At 48.9% G+C, this 18,141-nt stretch overlaps 7 protein-coding genes and 1 non-coding gene across 8 annotated transcripts; 5 read left to right on the forward strand and 3 right to left on the reverse strand.

Annotated features, from left to right (window-relative positions):
* Positions 1-2,458: 2,458 nt before the first annotated feature.
* On the forward strand, positions 2,459-3,883 carry B0T23DRAFT_48600 (uncharacterized protein). The gene has a single exon (XM_062841341.1). The coding sequence runs from the start codon at positions 2,929-2,931 to the stop codon at positions 3,808-3,810; it is 882 nt and encodes a 293-aa protein (XP_062688391.1). The 5' UTR covers positions 2,459-2,928; the 3' UTR covers positions 3,811-3,883.
* B0T23DRAFT_48606 (nucleophile aminohydrolase) lies at positions 3,884-5,314 on the reverse strand. The gene has a single exon (XM_062841342.1). The coding sequence runs from the start codon at positions 5,181-5,183 to the stop codon at positions 3,957-3,959; it is 1,227 nt and encodes a 408-aa protein (XP_062688392.1). The 5' UTR covers positions 5,184-5,314; the 3' UTR covers positions 3,884-3,956.
* A 221-nt stretch (positions 5,315-5,535) lies between these two features.
* On the forward strand, positions 5,536-7,707 carry B0T23DRAFT_48620 (uncharacterized protein). Its single transcript, XM_062841345.1, has 4 exons — positions 5,536-5,963; positions 6,032-7,020; positions 7,083-7,234; positions 7,302-7,707. Exons 1-4 carry the CDS (start codon positions 5,761-5,763, stop codon positions 7,581-7,583), a joined length of 1,626 nt encoding a protein of 541 aa, XP_062688393.1. The 5' UTR covers positions 5,536-5,760; the 3' UTR covers positions 7,584-7,707.
* B0T23DRAFT_48616 (uncharacterized protein) lies at positions 7,704-10,264 on the reverse strand. The gene is made up of 2 exons (XM_062841343.1): positions 9,947-10,264; positions 7,704-9,788 (listed from the first exon to the last, which is right to left on the reverse strand). The coding sequence occupies exons 1-2, from the start codon at positions 10,096-10,098 to the stop codon at positions 7,832-7,834; spliced, it is 2,109 nt and encodes a 702-aa protein (XP_062688394.1). The 5' UTR covers positions 10,099-10,264; the 3' UTR covers positions 7,704-7,831.
* Positions 10,265-12,576: 2,312 nt separating this feature from the next.
* On the forward strand, positions 12,577-14,288 carry B0T23DRAFT_326935 (alpha,alpha-trehalose-phosphate synthase; the record flags this gene model as incomplete). The annotated part of the gene is made up of 3 exons (XM_062835583.1): positions 12,577-12,877; positions 12,951-13,323; positions 13,391-14,288. The coding sequence occupies 3 exons, from the start codon at positions 12,577-12,579 to the stop codon at positions 14,286-14,288; spliced, it is 1,572 nt and encodes a 523-aa protein (XP_062688395.1).
* A 727-nt stretch (positions 14,289-15,015) lies between these two features.
* B0T23DRAFT_457309 (uncharacterized protein) lies at positions 15,016-15,520 on the forward strand (the record flags this gene model as incomplete). Its single annotated transcript, XM_062841281.1, has 2 exons — positions 15,016-15,369; positions 15,437-15,520. The coding sequence occupies exons 1-2, from the start codon at positions 15,214-15,216 to the stop codon at positions 15,518-15,520; spliced, it is 240 nt and encodes a 79-aa protein (XP_062688396.1). The 5' UTR covers positions 15,016-15,213.
* Positions 15,521-15,614: 94 nt separating this feature from the next.
* On the forward strand, positions 15,615-15,688 carry B0T23DRAFT_t395. Its single transcript has one exon. It is a non-coding gene; the product is annotated as a tRNA-Val (tRNA).
* A 190-nt stretch (positions 15,689-15,878) lies between these two features.
* B0T23DRAFT_390425 (uncharacterized protein) lies at positions 15,879-17,375 on the reverse strand. Its single transcript, XM_062837875.1, has one exon. It carries the CDS (start codon positions 17,015-17,017, stop codon positions 16,217-16,219), a length of 801 nt encoding a protein of 266 aa, XP_062688397.1. The 5' UTR covers positions 17,018-17,375; the 3' UTR covers positions 15,879-16,216.
* Positions 17,376-18,141: the final 766 nt, after the last annotated feature.

An 18,141-nucleotide genomic window follows, 5' to 3' on the forward strand; every position in this document is an offset into this window, starting at 1 on the left:
TCGGAATAATTATTATTATTAATTAATATCGGAATTCTATTTATAAAATTAAGGGTAATTAAAAATAATTTTTACAACTAGGGATTTAATTATAATAAAAATAATTCGTTTCGTCCATTTAATACTATAAGAATTATATATTTTAATAAGATAAGTAGTCGTACTATATATAGGAATAGGTTGGAGGGAGAAATTAATAAAATAATAGGGTATTAAATTAATTTTTATATTCGATAGGAGTAAATACTTATTAATTAGATTTAATTCTACGCCTAAATCTATTAACCCTTATATATTCTATTAGTCTCTATAAATCTTTATTAATAATTTTATTTCTAAATATATTTATAATTTACTTATATTATTTTAAATGGTTGCAATTACCGTTTTAGCTACAATCGGTTTAATATTCGCTTTATATAAAGGGGTATTTGCGGGGATAGGGTAATTCTATATTAAATAGCCGACCTAATTATAATTATAATAAATTCGGTTTAAATATATTATTATAAAATAACCTATTATATTATATTTGTAGTAGGTATTTAGTAATTTTAATTAAGTATACCGGCTATACGTATAACCTTTTTAATAATAAAAAGAATAAATAAAATTAGGATTTATTAGAAAAATAGTAGGGGGGCGACGGGGAAAATCGGAAGGGTTATTACTATAGGATAATTAAGAAGGGATTTTCAAAGAGGAGGTAGGAGGGTACGAAAATAAAAAAAATAATAGATTATATTTTAAAAATACTTAATATTAATAATATAATATAAACAATTCAATATTTTCTAAACCTTTTAACTATTCTATATATATTACTACTTTATTTATTATATTAATACTAACTATTAAAAAGATACTTTATTTAAAGAGGGGGTATAATCGGTTAATTTAAGTAATAACCTAAATATATTTTAGTTAATTATATAATAAATTAAATTCTTTAATATAATAGCGGTTATAAAAAGTATAAATAATTTCCGAAGTACCTTACTATATACGTTCGAATTTATCGAGAATAAATCGTTTAATAGCCTAAGTATTACTATTATATTTAGTCTCTAAAAAAGTACAGAGGTCGCTCTATATAAATATATTATAAATAATATTATACCCGGATTCATTATAGAAAATTAATATATATTTAATCTATATATTCTTAGAATTACCTTGAATATAATTAATAGCGAACGAAAGGGAAATATAGGGGTATTTTTAAAAATATATATTAATATTATAGAAATAGTTTTATAATTATAAGAAATTTTCGCTAATAAATTTAATAATATTATATTTAGAATAGTATTTAGTACGGATTAGTATAATTACGGTTAGTAAGGGGGTAATTATAATAACAGTTACTAATAAAAGGGTAATAAAGGGAAATATAATAGAAATACGAATTTAATTATAGAAGAGGTAATTTTAATAATAAAACCCGGTAGGGATAGGGGGGTAATTTTTTATGAAATTTTATTTAGTAAGGCTTACGAACGCGAACTATTTTTATTAAAATATATACGAGGGGAAATAATTAAGGAGGAATTTAATTATAGCGAATTGAAATTCGAATAATTATTATTTATACGCAAATTTATTAACTTCTAAAGTTTAGGGGTATAAATAGGGAGCCCAGGGTAATATAGGGGGGTAATTTTTATTATTATTTTCTTTAACGGATTCTATAATAAGTTAATATTATTATAATAAAGGTAAAGGGGGTTGGGTCGTCCTAATTATAATAATTATAAGGGTAATAGTATAAAAGGAATAAAGAATAGCTTTAATAGTACGAGAAATAAATTAGCCGCTACGTATATATATTTTAATAATATTAATTTAATTCTCGGAGGAAGAGTTATTAATTTATTAGGAATATAGGTAAAAAGTAGATTAAAGTAATTATAATTGTAGCTATACGTAGGGGACGGTAAATGAAAAGTTAATTTATAAATATATTAATAATTACCGATTATAATAAAATATATTCTATCAAACTTCTTTTATATTTATATAAATTCTATTCCTCTACTAATAAATATTATAGAGCCTTATATTAATTTAGCACTTCGGCGTAGTACCGGATTATCCTTCCTACGAATCCGACCTAATATAGACATTGTCGTAGATAATCCTACGCTTCAATTAACGAAAGAGAGTAGTAGCCGCTAAAGTGCCTCTATATACAAATTCTTAGCCTCCTAATACTTATACTCAAAGCCGGCTATTAAAAGTCCTTTATTTTAATAAGGAAGTATTTTGCTATAGAAACTAGTAGAAAAAATACTTCTATTCTACCATTAATTACCCGGATAAACCGGTCGCCACTATTGGTCGCCACCCCTGCAAATTCATTGCACTAACCTTTTAAATGCCTGTAGAGGTGTAATCAATATGCAACTCCAAGCGGCAGAACTTGCTCCATTTGTTTTTTTTTTCCCACCTTTGGTGGGGTTCTCCCTGCCCTTCCACGTTGGACTAGGGAGTACCCTGTACATAGATAGCGAGTCCGGGGAAAAATTGGAAGGACCAATCAGTAGATTTAGAAGAAACAGCGCTAGACCACATAGGGCGCTTGTTAATCTCGAGCTCAATGTGCAGATTGTCAGGGTCGCTTTCCCGTCAGGAACGGGCCAGGAACAAGCAAGACATGCCAGGAACAGGTGCCCCTGTTGAATGGTCCCTTCCCCCATCCCGGCCGTCAGTGGCCTTTCCTTTTTACTTTCTTTCCCTTCTTTTCTCCGTTTTCCGCAGCAATCGGGATTCATATGTCCATCGCCGGCATCATCTGAGTCGGTGTTGCAGAACCCGCCGCGACGGCGGTTCGCCCCTCTTGTTTAGTTGTGTTCTATCACTTATACGGCTCTGTCCGGCCCGAGGTCATTCATTCCCCCCTTTGATTGATTCGTTAGCAACCCAATCATGACCGAATCCCGTTCATTCGCATTGTGCAAAACACAACCGCTGACGCGGTCCAACCTCTGGATATCTCGCTTGTCCTTCCTCGCCCTCCATGTTCTCTACTGCGCAACCGCAACCCATGCTGCCACGACCACAGTCTGGGCCACCCCTCACGACAGCTACTCCTCCTCGATCGGCGTTCTCGGCTGCAAAGTCGATACCGACCGCATCGCCTATTGGCCCGGCTCGGTCGACTGCAACAACCTCTGCGTCTCTCTCTCCTACGGCGACCGTACTGTGAAGCTCCTGCGCGTCGACCAATCCCAGGGCGCTCATGACATCAGCTACGATGCCTGGAACTATCTTGTCACGGGCCACGGGGCCAACGATCGGCCGGCCGTCGGTGGGCCCATCGAAATGCAGGCGGAGGAGTTGGACGCTTCCGAGTGCAAGGACTTGATCCACACAGAGGGACACAAGCTTCCGCTGTCGGCGGCCAACAGCATGAACTTCTTGGCGAGCTGCCTCGACCACAAGGACGGCAGCTGGGTGGGCGAAAACCACATTCTTTACAACATTCTCGACTCAATTTGCACGTGGGGATATGACGAGCCGTGCGAGCTGAACTGGCCGAGTGAGAACCAAGCTCAGTGCAAGCATGCTTTGGGCACGCCGAACCCGCTGAAGGATGATCCCGTCTACGATATCAAGTATCCTTCGGGCAATAAGGTTATCGCTGGGTCGGGAGAGGTGGTGAAAACGGGAGGGACTCCGTGGGGCGATGTGGGAGGTACTGGCCAGGAGAATGCCGCTGCGAGAGGTCTGATTGGGAGCAGCTCGGCGACACCTTTGATTGTTTGGATCATGACCCTTATGAGCTGCGGGGCTTTATGTTGGGTCTGACGATGCTTCGTTTCGTACGAGTTGGATAGTTGGCGGGCTTTGTTTGCTTCGATTCTGAGATACCCCCTTTAGCACGTTGCGGAATGGATTCGTTGTTTTCTTTCTTGGTTGAGTTGGCTCTGGGATTTTACTAAACATCTGGCCGGTCACAAATCAGCGGAAACCGAGATAACACCTTCCACCGGCGGCACCGTGACAACCACCGTTTCGCTCATTTGCCCTCCTCGGTAGGCATACGTAAACGTCCAACCAGACGCCGCAGCCCCATGATTGCCCTCCTTATCCACCACTACAATCCCACTTTGCACACTGGGATATTTCCTCACCATCCTTCTTACCGCATCTTCAGCCGCCTCTGTCGGGGTCATGCCCCTTCTCAAGCTTTCTACAGCTTGATAGCAAGGAAGAAAGCGCATCATTATATCCCCATCTCCCGTAGCACCGCAACCACCCACCTCCCCATCAACATACGCACCGCTGCCCACAATCGGTCCATCGCCAACCCTCCCCGGGATCTTGTGTGAAGCACCATTTGTCGAAGACCCAGCGGCCATCCTCCCATTCTTCCCAATCGCAATCATAGATATAGTATCATGCCCACCACTCTTCTCTCCCAACTGGTTATTAGACTCTCCAAGACCCCCATCAGCCCCCAAGTCCTTTTCCGGAACCGGCACAAAAGGCCCACACCCTCCTCCCTCCCTTTCACCCTTCCCTTCAACCACAACCACATTCCTCCTGTACGACCCCTTTTTACACCCTTCCCTCTTCCAGTACTCACAAACCCCCCTCGACTCCTCCGTCCCCAAATCCTCTTCCGTAAACCCGTTCTCCATCGCAAACTCTGTTGCCTGATCGCCCGTCAGAAGCGAATGTCTTGTATACAGCAACACCCGCTTCGCAACGGCAATCGCGTCCCGCACCCGCCGTAGATTGGCCACCGCGCCCGAGTCCAGCGTGTCTCCGTCCATGAGCAGCGCATCTAGCGTGGTTTCGCAGTTTTCGTCGGGCGAGCCGCCATAGCCGACGGTGCCGTCACATTGGAGACGTTCGCATGTGGAACAGCCAGCTACGATGGCATTGATTGCATCTAGACGGGGATTGGGGTCTGGAAGTGATGGTGGGGAGGTGAGGTTAAGGAAGGCGGAATCGGTGGCGGAGGTGAAGGCCCCGCCCCAGGTGTTGATGATAAAGGGGAGGCCCGGGGTGTTGTGCCAGTTTAGATCGGGCTTGGATATGGTGGTGGAGCTGGGGTTAGAAGAGGTTAGGGGATGCTGGGACTTTTGAGAGGCGAGGGTGGGAGTAGTTGTTGTGAAGAGAGCGAGGAGAGAAAGGATGGTTGTTAGGGGGACGCGGTTCGGCGGAGGGGTCATGATTGATGCGGGGGATGACCGCGGGCAAAAGTGAAAAGATTAAATGGAAGTGCGGTTTGAACACTCGGTGCAGGCTACTGGGTAACGTTACTTTGTGGTCTTAAAACTTTTTTGAAATGTAGCTGAAAAATGCCAAGTGAAAGTGAGAAAGTGAGAAGAGATTCGGAAGCGGGGGAGGTCGGGAATCTTTTCCCTTTCTGGATGATGGTGGTCGGAGGATGGTAGCAAACACACTTTCAACCCTAACCCTTCCCCTCCATCCACTCTACCTCAGGGGTTTGTTTACTTGCGAATGTGATCCAGAGCTCTTGGCGTCCTTTTCTTTCTGGTCTAGCCTTGTGGCTTTTGATCCTACAATCCCGTCGAGATGCAACCTCCATTCGCGATCACACAACACGTGAAGCGCGCCACTAAGCACAAGGCCTACAGTATGTTACAAGGCGTCACCCGGAAGCCGGCGTACCCCTCATGTACCCCAACCTTCTCTTTGGTGATTCGCACCTTCCATTTTGAAGAAATTGCCATGATAAAGGGGTAAGAATGGCTGTTCCCATCGCGACCTTGCCCTATTCCCGCAATGTGGCGAGCTATAGGCCGAAATACTCGATACAATATGTTATCGTCGAAGGACCCGACAGAAAATGAGATCATCTCGCCCATCTCGCCAGGCGAACCATCAGTTTACCACGCCCATGACCATGGCTACTCTGACGATGAACCACTACCAACACATCCATCGTTCAAATCCAAGCTTCACAAGCTCATCCCCAGTCGAGACACGTATGTTGACCATTCCACTCTCTCCCCTGGGCGTCACCACCTAACCATCACCACATCATACATATCAGGTACTGGGGTTCCCTAACCTACAACCTCCTCGCCTTCCTCCTCCCCGCCCTCTACCAAACCCTCTCCAAGCTGTGGATCGCCCAGATCGACTCCTCCTCCGTCGTCCTCACCGACATCTACACCTACATCTCCACCATCGCCGAAGTGCTCAACGAAGGCCTTCCCCGCATCGCGTGGCTCATCATCGGCAACTCGGCCGCGTACTCCCTCACCACCCGCTTATCGCTCTCCTACACTTTGATCGTTTTCCAGACCGCCATGGGCCTGCTCATGACGGTCATCTTCATCGGCGCCGCCGAGTCCTTCGCGGCGGGATTTGTCCCGCCCGAAGTCAGGCAGAAGAGTCTGAGCTATGTCCGCGTATCGGCGGCGGTGGCGCTGACGAGCGCCGTGCAGACGGCGGTGGCAAGCTGTACGAGGGCGATGGATTGGCCGGATGTACCGCTGGTGGTGAGCTCGGTTGGGTTTGCGGTGAATATCGTGTTGGATATGTTGTTTCTTTCGTGGTTCCATGTCGGCTGGACCACCGGGTACAAGCCGACGGTGTTGGCGCAGGCGGGAATTAGGTTGGCGTGTGATGTGGCGGCTGCTGGAGTGGGGTTGGGGTATTTTGTTTGGGTGGCGAGGAGAAAGGTGAGGGAGGAGGAGAGAAGCCAGAGACAGAGGGGAGATGAGCGTGAGAATGGTATAGTTGTTTGGTGGTGGACGGCGGGGTTTTGGATGATGGCTAGAGAGGCAGTTTACACGTTTGCGGAATCAGCGGTGAGGAATGCGATTTACTTGTGGCTGGTGAATAGGATCATTGGCCTGGGAGCGGATTATGCAACGGCTTGGGGCGTGTTTAATACGATCCGGTGGGGGCTGGTGATGGTTCCGGTCCAAGCCTTGGAGACGTCGGCCTTGACGTTCGTTGGACATCAGTGGGGTGTATGGAAGAAGAATAAGGAGGGGATCTCCAAGCCTGCTGCGAGTTGGGTGGAAATCAAGAGTGAGTGAGCGTCACAAGCTGTCTGTGGGCAGAACAATTTGCTGACTTCTTGAACTGTATAGGAATCAGTCGTCCGGCTGTCAACTCGGCTCTGGTCTCTCTGGCAGTTGAGATCCCAATCTGCATCTTCCTTTCCTTGTGGGGGATGAAGGAGTTTGCTTTCTACATCTCTAACTCTGAACGTGTCGCAGACATTACCAAGAAGATGTGGCAGGTAAGCGTGGCGCAAGACTTCTCTCCTCTTCTCTTTGAGAACCCGAGTACTGACCACGCGCGTGAAGAACATCGACTGGTGCTATATCTTCTACGCACTCAACTATCAGCTATCCTCTATCCTTCTAGCCACTGTTCCTCGGTGGTTTCTCTACCAGTCATTGTGGTCGAACTTGCTCTGGTCATTACCATGGGCCATAGTTGTCACGGTGATGAAGTTCAAGAAAGAAGAAGCCTGGACATTCTACTCTGTTATATTTGGCGGAGCAAACGTTTTTTCTTTCATCGTTGTGGTTCTTGTGCTGGGAGCTTGGGTGTGGAGACTTCACAATGGGATGATTAGAGTATAATCACGGGCACATCAGACGCTCGTGAAAATATGACACCATCGCTAGCATGAAGGCGTGCGTGTGAACTGTGGTGCGTCTTCACCTGATCCAAGTGTAAAAGCTGGTTATCCTAGATTGCATAATGTTCAAGGCTTTCTCAACAATTTTAACCATATACAATCTTACTTGATTTCCCTCAATGATTGACCTTCCCTCTTGTATAGCCAGTCCTCGGCGCCCAAGCTGACATTCAGTCGCTGTGAACTGCATCAATACTTGCCGAAGATCTCGTTGTAGCTCCAGATACGCGCGTCAGGGTCATCTTTGTAGCTCATCTTGACCCCCTCCGACCTTAGCCGTAGTGTCGTTTCTGCAATGAAAATTAGCTCTTGTCTCGCCTCAGGACTTGGGTCTCGGCCTGCTGCCCTAAGCACCCTGAGTCTCTCCTTTGCCGCTTCCAAGCCGTGCTTTGCCGCTTCCAAGTCGTGCTTTGCCGCTCCCAAGCCGTGATCGTCTAGGACGCCTGCATCGAGATCGATCCTGATCTCTCCGCCGTGAGAAAGCGGAGGACGAGCGTGATATCTGAGCCATCTCAATAGCGTACGTGCATGTGCTTTGTCCTTGGGCCCTCCCCTCTCCGGCTCCCATGTATCCGTATCGGCGTTGTAACCAATCGATTTGAAGAAGTGTGGCGTGTACTTCGACATGGCTCTGAACCAGGATTTATCTTCCTCTGACAGTTTCTTTTTCTTAACTTTGTCGTATGACCACGTTTTGGTCTTATAACCTCCGGGCAAAGTGACAATAACGAGGCCAGTGTAGCTAGCACTACTTGAGTTGCACTCAACTTTCAAGCCAATGCTCGAAAGTGAAACCCAATTCAGAGAATCTGCTTTCCCTGCTGCCGAATCTGAACTGGCCGCAACTTTCAAGCCATTGCTCGAAAGTGGAACCCAATTCGGAGAGTTTGCTTTCCCTGCTGCCGAATCTGAACTGGCCGCAATTTCCTCCTGCCCTGTTACTCCTCCATCATCTTCATCCTCAGTCTCGGCCTCATACTCTGCCATGACCTCATCCTCTATGTCATCATACTCTACCATGATCTCATCCTCTACCTCCTCATACACTCCAATGACCTTATCGTCCGCCACCATGGTCCCAACCTCTTCCTCTGACTGGGTCTCCCACTGGGCGTCTTCCTCTGCCTTGGCCTCTTCTTCTATCGCCGTGCAAACGAGCTCCTCAGTTGCTTGAGTGTTGTCTTCTTCCCCTTTATGGCAGCAGACCACCGAGTGATCTACAGCCGCCCCTGGTATCGAAGGAGTAGTGCTGGTGTCGGCCGGTGTCGGTGTTGTCTCAGAGTTATCAGCACTCGCCGTTGCTGCTGGCGTCACAATTGAAGGAGAAGAAGCCATGCTTGTGGAGCCCGTCGTTGTCATGGGTCTTGTTGTGTCCGCGTTATTGTTGACACTCGCCGCCGCCGCTGGCGTCACACCTTGCAGCAAGTCATCAACGAGCATATCCAGCGATCCCAGCTGACTGATGAGTCCCGCCCTTTGATCCATGAGCCTTTTCACCAGCTCCGAGTTTTGGATCCTTGGTCCAGTATTGGTGGCTATAGTACGCGAGCAGTCGTCGTCGCCAGTTTCCTTCTTCCGTTTCCATTTCTCTCTCTGGTTGTCAGGCCAAGTGAGCGGGATCAGGTCGCCGCTATACGTGTCCATCAGCATCTTTGGCGATACATTGCCAATCCTATCGGTGTATAGCGGGAAAGATGTATGCGCCAGTGCATAGCCCGTCGGTGGTCTATCCATATCCAAATCGAGTAGGCAGAGTGAGCCGCTGTTCGGAAGCATATACACGCAGACATCCACGCAGCCGCCGAGACCTGGTCCTGGCTCATTCGATTTCGACCTGTGTCTGTGTTGGTGTTGGAAGACGCCCCGCTTGTAAGGGTCCTCCTCGCTCGGCAACGTCCATAGTTCCTGGCGCCCTAGAGCACTATCATGCCTGGAGACCAAGTTGCAAACCGCTTTGGGCACATGGAGAACGTCCTGAAGGGTCATCTCTGCACCTTGTGTTGGATTGTCATCGGATCGGTCGCTGCACTCGACGGGGAGGGTGACGCGGCCGATGCCGTACACTTCCATGAGTACACCCTTGTGGTCTAGCACATAGGAGTCAAAGGGGGTGTAGGTTGTGAACCATTCGCGGTCTTTGGCGACGCTATATCCAGAATCAGCTTATCTGTGTTCAGAATTGGTCAACACGTAAAAGTGCGGTCCTCGGATGATCTTCAGAGGGCAATAATATTTCCTGCAATGATGCCCTTCCAGTACCATTTCTCTGCCTGTGCCGTCATTGTCATGATTTCTGAAACTTACGAGAAGTTGGACTCGTAAGACACCAGCCAATCTGAGCACAGGCGCTTCGAATGCCCCTTCCATTCATCCTTTCCTCTTCCCTCGCCGTTCTCGATCCCATTTCCGGACGGGGAACCAGGGCGAGACGAAGCAGAAGGTATGGTGGAAGCCATCGCAAACTTATTTCAATCTCCTGATAGCAGCAAAGCTGACCTCGTTGGCGATGTTGTGCAAGATTTCCTAAACAAAGGACTCGTACACGGGGAGGCAGAAAGATGCCTTCTTTTCCCGGGACGATGAAAGGCTGGATCCTGGGGGAATGCTGGATATCCCTGCTGGGTTGCACCGTAGCTTGACTGTAGGGAGAAACCTTTGCCCTGGAATCGAAGTGGATATTGTGGTATAAATAAAAGTTCAATTTGGGAATAAGAATTTCAAGGGAACGGATGTTCTTGGATGTATACCTAGATGAAAATGCAAATGGAGGTGCAAACGAAGTGGAAGCACTAACAGAAGCGGACTGCATCTTTTATCCCCCGTTGCACACGGGCCACGCCTTCCATCGTCGGGCCTCGTGCTGGGGCCCTAGGAACCAATGTAGGGCTTTTATTGCAACGGGATGATTGCATAGAGTGTAACCAAACCAGCAGGAGGGACTGGAGGTTTGGGAAACGGGAGAGGTTGAGGCGGGACCAATAGGCCATCACCACAACGACAAGCACTTTAAAACCCCATTCACCTTTCACCACGCACGCTGGCTCAGTGACCGGGCATTGGGATGCTGATCTGTGCCTTTTTGTTCTCTTCAGCCTGGCGTACCCCGACATATGTTATCATCCTAGCTCGCCTGCTCTGGAACTGAAATCTGAAGATTGCCGAGGACAGGGTCGCCTGGATGAAGAAGCTGAAGATCTTCAACTTTGGGCTTAACGTGTAGTGTATCTGACACCGAGAAATTTTAAATCGACTGAGGAGGAGAGGAGAGGTATATTTACATACACTATTCTACATACGCTAGACTATAGAAGGATGGGTTAGGGTTCAATAGGGTTGATCTCTACCTACCTACGCAACAAAAAGTCGTGCTGAATCGATTGGTTGTCTTCACTCCATGAGAGGATCTTCCTTGGAGTTGAAAGCTGACAGCAGGCAGAGCTTTACCCGCACTGTTGCAGCACGGTTGCAGGGGGGCTGCTTACCTCTACATACACTAGTACACAGTATACTTACCTAGCCTGATTGACCCCCCGGTTAGGCGCTTGCTGTGGTCTCCCTTGCTGCCCTGGCAGTGACTTTTGCTGCTCGGTGTCGTCATGGCCGACAGCTGAATGGATCGTTCTTGGCGTTGGGAGCAAGAGGATTTGAGGAATTTGAGAGAAGCTTCCATCTGTTGAATGCTGCGATACGGCATCGCGGCCTTGTCACTATGTTGGGCATTTGCCATGTAACACTCCGGTGATAGAACGAGAGACTATCTGGATACCAGTCCGGCGTAAAGTGCAAACCTCATCCTCCCGTTCGGTTTCAGCCAGTCACACACTCGGTACCGTTTTGTATGTAGATGCGCCATTTGTGGCCCTTGGCTGAGACGGAGAGGGTTTGCCAATGCTGTGTGTGTTTCGGGTCTTTGAGGTTGTATGTAGATACATCATGATCGATATGTGCCTGTAGGTAGGTAGGTAGGTACCTAGGTCTAGACTTCCGTCCGGCGTAGATCGCAGGGCAGTGACACGACTTCCTCACCGGCTTTGTGTAGGTGTATGTAGTGTGTGCCGCTCTTCAAGTCTCCTCAAGCTCAAGGCTCTATCGATTCCCCTCCCTCCCACTTGAAAAGCATCCATCTGGTCTCGAGATCTACTGTGAACTTACAAAGTGCCTTTTTTTCTTTTCAATCCAGGCCTTCCTTCTGGCCACTCATGTCCTTATTTGTACCTGTCGACCACCGTCCATCCCCGTATTCTGCTGTCTGGTACATACCTATGTAGGTACCTCTACTCGTCCCCCGGCCGCCGTAGTTGCTCCGGTCCACGGTCCCGATCATCGATTTTTGGAGCTCATGCTCCATCCGTCTTCGACACCCGCCAATCATCAGCCCCACCTACGGTTGCATTTGCACTTGCTTGGCGTTTCCCGCTGCTTCTGACAGTGCCCCGCCTTTGCACCTGCTAGCACCTCCCGCTTCCAAGCTCTTACAGCGCTGCGCGTCCGCTAGTGCTTCATCGGGGCCTGGGTTGCCCGGTTGACGTACTGCATTCGTTGTTCGCTTCCATCTTTCCAGCCATTCCAAGTTTCCGATCTTCGAACATTGATTGCATTTGCTACCTCGTCCCGTCTTTTTCCTGTCATCCTTCTTTTCCTCCTCCTCCTCCTCCTCCTCTTCCTCTCCTTTACCCCCGTTATACAACCTCTCTCTAAGTATATCACATCTCTTTAGCCGCGAGCCTGCGCATTCGATCAAAGGAAGCCGTCCATACAACCCACGGGAGACAGCCAGCACAGCTAGACCCGTCCCGCTCTCTCCAACTTTTGGCGACGCCGTTGTTTTGAAGCATCCCCGCCCATCCAATAAATACATCATTGGTCCTCCCCGCCACGATCCGCTATCATCAACCACCACCACCACCACCACCACCACAAACACATCCGCCACAATGCCCGGTGTCATCCAACCAACCGGCTCCGGCCGCTTGCTGCTCATCTCCAACCGTCTGCCCATCACCATCAAGCGCGCCGATGACGGCCAATACACCTTCTCCATGTCCTCTGGCGGTCTCGTCACTGGCTTGAGCGGCCTGGCTAAGAGTACAAAGTTCCAATGGTATGGATGGCCAGGCTTGGAAGTTCCCGAGGCCGAAACCGCCGGCATGAAGCAGCGCCTGAAGGAGGAATACGACGCCATTCCCGTATTCATCGACGACGAGCTGGCTGATCGTCATTACAACGGCTTTGCGAGTAAGTGCAGCAGTAGCAGCTTCGTCACTTTCTGTTATCCGCTTCTTTGTCTGACATCGGTGCCCCTCCACAGACTCCATCCTCTGGCCGCTGTTCCACTACCACCCCGGTGAGATCACGTTCGACGAGTCCGCCTGGGCTGCTTACCGTGAGGTCAACCGCTTGTTCGCAAAGGAAGTTGCCAAGGATGTACAGGACGGAGATATGGTCTGGGTCCACGACTATCACATGATGCTGCTTCCCCAAATGCTGCGCGAGGAGATCGGCGACACCAAGAAGAACGTCAAGATTGGCTTCTTCCTTCACACCCCCTTCCCCAGCAGTGAGATCTACCGCATCCTGCCCGTCCGGGAAGCGCTTCTGTTGGGTATCCTCGACTGCGACCTGATTGGCTTCCACACCTACGACTACGCCAGGCACTTCTTGAGCAGCTGTTCCAGAATTCTGTAAGTCGGAACAGCCACTTCACTCCGATGTGCATTGATCGTTAAGCCTGTACTAACGATTCCACAGCCAAACACCGACCACCCCTAACGGCGTCGATTATAATGGCAAATTTGTCACTGTTGGTGCCTTCCCCATTGGTATCGATCCCGAAAAGTTTGTCGAGGGCCTCAAGAAGCAGAATGTCCAGCAACGTATTGCCGCGCTCACACGCAAGTTCGAGGGCGTCAAGCTGATTGTTGGTGTCGACCGTCTCGATTACATCAAGGGAGTGCCGCAAAAGCTGCACGCCCTCGAGGTCTTCCTTACTGAGCATCCCGAGTGGATTGGCAAAATTGTGCTAGTGCAGGTTGCCGTACCAAGTCGACAGGACGTTGAGGAATATCAGAACCTGCGCGCCGTTGTTAATGAGCTTGTCGGTCGCATTAACGGCAAATTCGGCACGGTCGAGTTCATGCCCATCCACTTCCTACACCAGTCCGTCTCTTTCGATGAGCTCACAGCCCTCTATGCTGTCAGCGACGTCTGCTTGGTCAGCTCCACCCGTGACGGAATGAACCTCGTCTCGTACGAGTACATTGCCACGCAGCGTGAACGTCATGGTGTCATGATCCTTTCCGAGTTCACTGGCGCAGCCCAAAGCTTGAACGGAAGTCTGATTGTCAACCCTTGGAACACGGAGGAGCTCGCGAATGCGATCCACGACGCCGTTACCATGAGTCCCGAGCAGCGCGAGGCCAACTATCGCAAGCTTGAACGCTATGTCTTCAAGTACACCAGCGCCTGGTGGGGCCAGAGCTTCGTTGCCGAGCTGACAAGGATAAGCGCAGAGGCTGAAAAGAACGCCGATGCGCAAAAAGAGCAGCATCCCATCCGCGAGGGTATTGCCAACGCAGCCAATAAGGCTATTGAGGGTGTAACGGATGCCCTGAAGTCCACCAACCTTACTGGCAATCAAGAATCGTGAGTGGATGGCGGCTTCTGGCAGCAAGAGTTGGGTTTATAGAAGATTTCGGTCGTTCGTCCTTTTTGTTTCTTCGTGGCGAGTTGAGCAGTGTTAGCGGGAACCGAAGAGGTTGCAATTGTTAAATAGGCAGCATTATGGGAAAACGGGAATTATGTTTTATGGAATGGCAACTTCTTATTGTCATTATTGACTTGTTGTGGTGCCCGGCGAAGGGAGAATGCCTAGGAATGATAAAAAAGATGAGCAAGTGAATAGAGATAGCATCAAGCCAGGCGTTGATTTAGGAACGCAATTTCTTAGCCGTCTGCGTGTGCCAAGTTAACAGTCAAGTGGGTGATAGCCGTTCGAAGTGAGTGATCCATGTTCACGTCAATAACGGCTGCCCGCCGTCTACCTATTTTCGGACTACCCATAGGATGGATCCGAGTCAAATGTATACTTCTGATGCCTCTAAGTGTCATCTAAGTCAGGATCGCCAGGACGTCGGCCAACTCTTCGGCTACACCCGCGCCATTAGGGAAATCCAGACCCAAGACCCCTGGGAAAACACTGCTTATCCGGTTTGGGCCGGTTTAGCTCCGCGCTAATCCGGAACCCATACTATATCTCTCCCATATGAGTGTAGTTGAGCATATGAAGGTTTACGTTGTGTTTGGTCTGATCATGATATCGACAGTCCTTCGAACTGATGTTTTGTCGTCGGGTACCTTTAGTAGATCCTTTCGGTAATCGATGACGTCATTTCTCCTCGCAGTATCACATCACCACACCCAAGCTCAGCAAGCAATCCTCAATGTTCGATATCCACACAAACATCTCCATCGCCAAATTCCAGTCATCGCAGTAACGGCTAAAGACCCTAATTCAAGCTCTGCTTACTCTTTTCCCACCGTACAAGTAAATTGCAAGCGCAAGTCATAAGATAATGCCCTCAGACCTCAAGGACAAAAACGGCGAGCCCATCCATGTGGGTGACCACGTATTTGCTCGCTCCCGCGGTGGAAGACATGAAGGTGAAGTAGAAAAGATTGTCACGAGCAAGGAGGAGGCAGCAAAGGAAGGGGTGAAGCATCCGCCCAAGGTTAGTTTAGGCCCAGAAGGGATCGGTTGATAGGATGCTAACGGAGATGACTTGTTGATTGATCCAGGCGCTTTTCACTGACCAGCATGGTCATCATGTGGAGCATAACCCGGAAGCGTTGCAGCATGGGGAATATGCTCCTGGAAAGTAGTTCTTCAACTTGGAAAAAGTATATCGCTGAGGGCACGTCTGTGATGCACGAGATAGTATACAAATCACGGATTTGATTGTGGCTAATATCAATTGGTCCGATGGTGTAGTTGGTTATCACGTCAGTCTAACACACTGAAGGTCCCCAGATCGAGCCTGGGTCGGATCACAGAAAGCATCTTTTTTTCTATTTACGGAATCAGTGTTGAACTTTCTTTTTAGATCTCTTCCTTTGATTTTTGGTGTTCCTTTTTGTTGCTTTCACAATCTAGAGTCCTGGAGGTTGAACAGAGAGACCAAAACACCGGTCTGCTACAAAAGGCTTCCATACTCCACCCCCTTCAATAACCCCCCCCCCCGCTTTCACACCAATCTTTGAACCAAAGGGTATCGAAGGAGGCAACCTCAAATGAACTATCGTCCTATTGTGAACAACACTGATCAACTGCCCAATCGTGCACTGATCCATCATCATGCCCACCGTCTGCGCCACCTGCGCGCAGCTGTTAGTGCTTGTCTATTTTTGTCCCTTCTCTACAGAGTCCACGAAGAACCATCGTACTAGTTTATCATGATTTCTAACCCAATATCCTTTCATCAGTCATGACTTCATGAACTGGACACCTGCCAGCCCGCATTCATTCCCCAAAACATAATTGCGCCCCATCTCCCTGGCCCCCTTTCCCCACCACTCAACCTAATACCTCAAGTCCCTCTTCAAATCCTTTTTCGGCCCATTCAGCATCCGATTAATCACCAACCCGCCCAACGCACTCCCGATCTTCCCCTTGGTATCCTCCCTCCCATCCCCATTCGCCTTCCGATGATCCGTCGCGGCCCCCACCGCCGCCGCCGCCATCGCCGCCGTCAACACCCTTGACCCTTTCCTGCCCGTCCACGGACCAGGCTCCTTGCGCACCCTGATGGCCTCAATGGCAGCGGCGTCGAGCGCGGCGTCGATGCTCCGTCCCCATCGGCTCCTGGAACGTGGGTCACGGCCGCTGTATCCCGTGCCGCTCCGGTGGCTGCTTCTCCCGCGCCTAGTACTTTCGTATCGCTCGGGGGAATACGAGTAGGAGCGTTGACGGTTGAGATTGGCTCGAGGCGGGTAGCGGGAGGAACGGGTACCGCTGCCGCGATCGCGGTCGGGGGAGTGGTGTCGTGATCGGGAGGATCGTTTCTTGTTGTGGTTGTTGTTGTTGTGGGTGTGGGTGTAGTTGGTGCTATAGTCAGTGTCGTAGTCGGAGTCGTCCCCATGTCCTCCATCACGATGGCGGCCGGTTGACCTGTGTCGTGCATCTTTATCTTTGTTAAGGCCGAGATTACCAAATGTGGAACTGAGTCTGTCCAGGGCCCGACGGCTTATGGAGCGATGGCGCTTGGGAGGTGCTGTTGTTGATCGGGAGGGACGGTCGTAGTCGGAGTGGTCTGAATAGTCGTCATCGTGGTGGTAGCGGTCTCTGTCTGAGCCTCGTCCTCGCCCGCGGCGTTCTGGCATGTTGATGGAATGTGTTCAGTGACTTGACGGAGACCTTGGTGTTCTAGTTTTGGGATGGGGTTGAGAGAGATCAATGTTGTGTTTGTCGTCGACAAGAATGACCAGCTTGTGTTGCAGTCGTGATCAATAGTGAAAGAAGAAGGATGAACTAGTGTCAGGGGTCTTGTTTCGGTTATCAAATTCCTCAACGGTGCTTTTGCTCACTCATACCGGTTAACTTGAGCTGGAATCGCCACATCATCTGCAGGTTGATAGGGAAACAAGTTCACTTGAACACAACATCCACACACTCAGCCCTAACGTCATACTGCATACACACACCATGCGGGTAGGTTACATACAAATTTCTTGGCCAGACACTAGACGGACAGGATTGGCTAAATTAAACACGGCACTTTGAGCCGAGACGATGAACATTCTCGCATCACTGGAGTGCTTGGTGCTTGGGGACAAGTGACACTCGGGCAGTATCTGTAGAGACGGGAGGCAGCAAGTTAGCGAGCACCAACTCAACATCAACCTTGACTCTACGACCCCGACATGCCGCCCGCTGCCGTGTGCTGGTCTTGATCTTCCAGGTCGCGCTCGCGCGGCCACTATTAACATCACCACAGACACTCCCTCCCTGACGAACAAATGATCTGATAGGAAGATGGCACTAATGATGTTATGATGGAAGATGACCACCGCCAAACCACAGCGATGGAGACTGCTACAGTCATGTAACAACAACATGGATGATGGTAATTCCGCGATGGATGAAGGTGGATTCTATACAAAGTCTCAGAATTACTATTTCACTAATGTATAGGCCCCGACCTGGAGGTGCTTTTTGGACCGCGGCAGATGCACTGCAAAGGGAAGTGGCCCTTGTCTCCAGCTGCCGCAGGCGTTGCACTAGGACAGGTACGTAGAGGTACCCCTGCAATCATCATCAATGAAAATGACCAATCACAATCATTTGCGCTCGCTGTTACATGGCGCCAGCTACTTAATAGCGCCAGCGAACACAGCAACAGGGAACCAACATCCGACTGCAGTGCTTCCTTCCTCTTCCTCTTCATCTGTTCAACTTTCGTCCTCCCATAAATTACCTACCTCTACCTGCCTAGAGATAATCGATA

Source organism: Neurospora hispaniola (genome assembly GCF_033458365.1).
Source record: "Neurospora hispaniola strain FGSC 10403 chromosome Unknown B0T23scaffold_10, whole genome shotgun sequence".
NCBI lineage: Eukaryota > Fungi > Ascomycota > Sordariomycetes > Sordariales > Sordariaceae > Neurospora > Neurospora hispaniola.

Bases quoted from the DNA above. Each gene is read 5' to 3' on its own strand.
- B0T23DRAFT_48600 (XM_062841341.1), top strand. From the start codon at position 2,929: ATGACCGAATCCCGTTCATTCGCATTGTGCAAAACACAACCGCTGACG.
- B0T23DRAFT_48606 (XM_062841342.1), bottom strand. From the start codon at position 5,183: ATGACCCCTCCGCCGAACCGCGTCCCCCTAACAACCATCCTTTCTCTC.
- B0T23DRAFT_48616 (XM_062841343.1), bottom strand. From the start codon at position 10,098: ATGGCTTCCACCATACCTTCTGCTTCGTCTCGCCCTGGTTCCCCGTCC. The intron at 9,789-9,946 runs GTAAGTTTCAGA...TTCTGGATATAG, and splicing joins TCTTACGAGTCCAACTTCTC to CGTCGCCAAAGACCGCGAAT.
- B0T23DRAFT_390425 (XM_062837875.1), bottom strand. From the start codon at position 17,017: ATGCCAGAACGCCGCGGGCGAGGACGAGGCTCAGACAGAGACCGCTAC.
- B0T23DRAFT_48620 (XM_062841345.1), top strand. From the start codon at position 5,761: ATGTGGCGAGCTATAGGCCGAAATACTCGATACAATATGTTATCGTCG. The intron at 5,964-6,031 runs GTATGTTGACCA...CATACATATCAG, and splicing joins CTCATCCCCAGTCGAGACAC to GTACTGGGGTTCCCTAACCT. The intron at 7,235-7,301 runs GTAAGCGTGGCG...ACGCGCGTGAAG, and splicing joins TTACCAAGAAGATGTGGCAG to AACATCGACTGGTGCTATAT.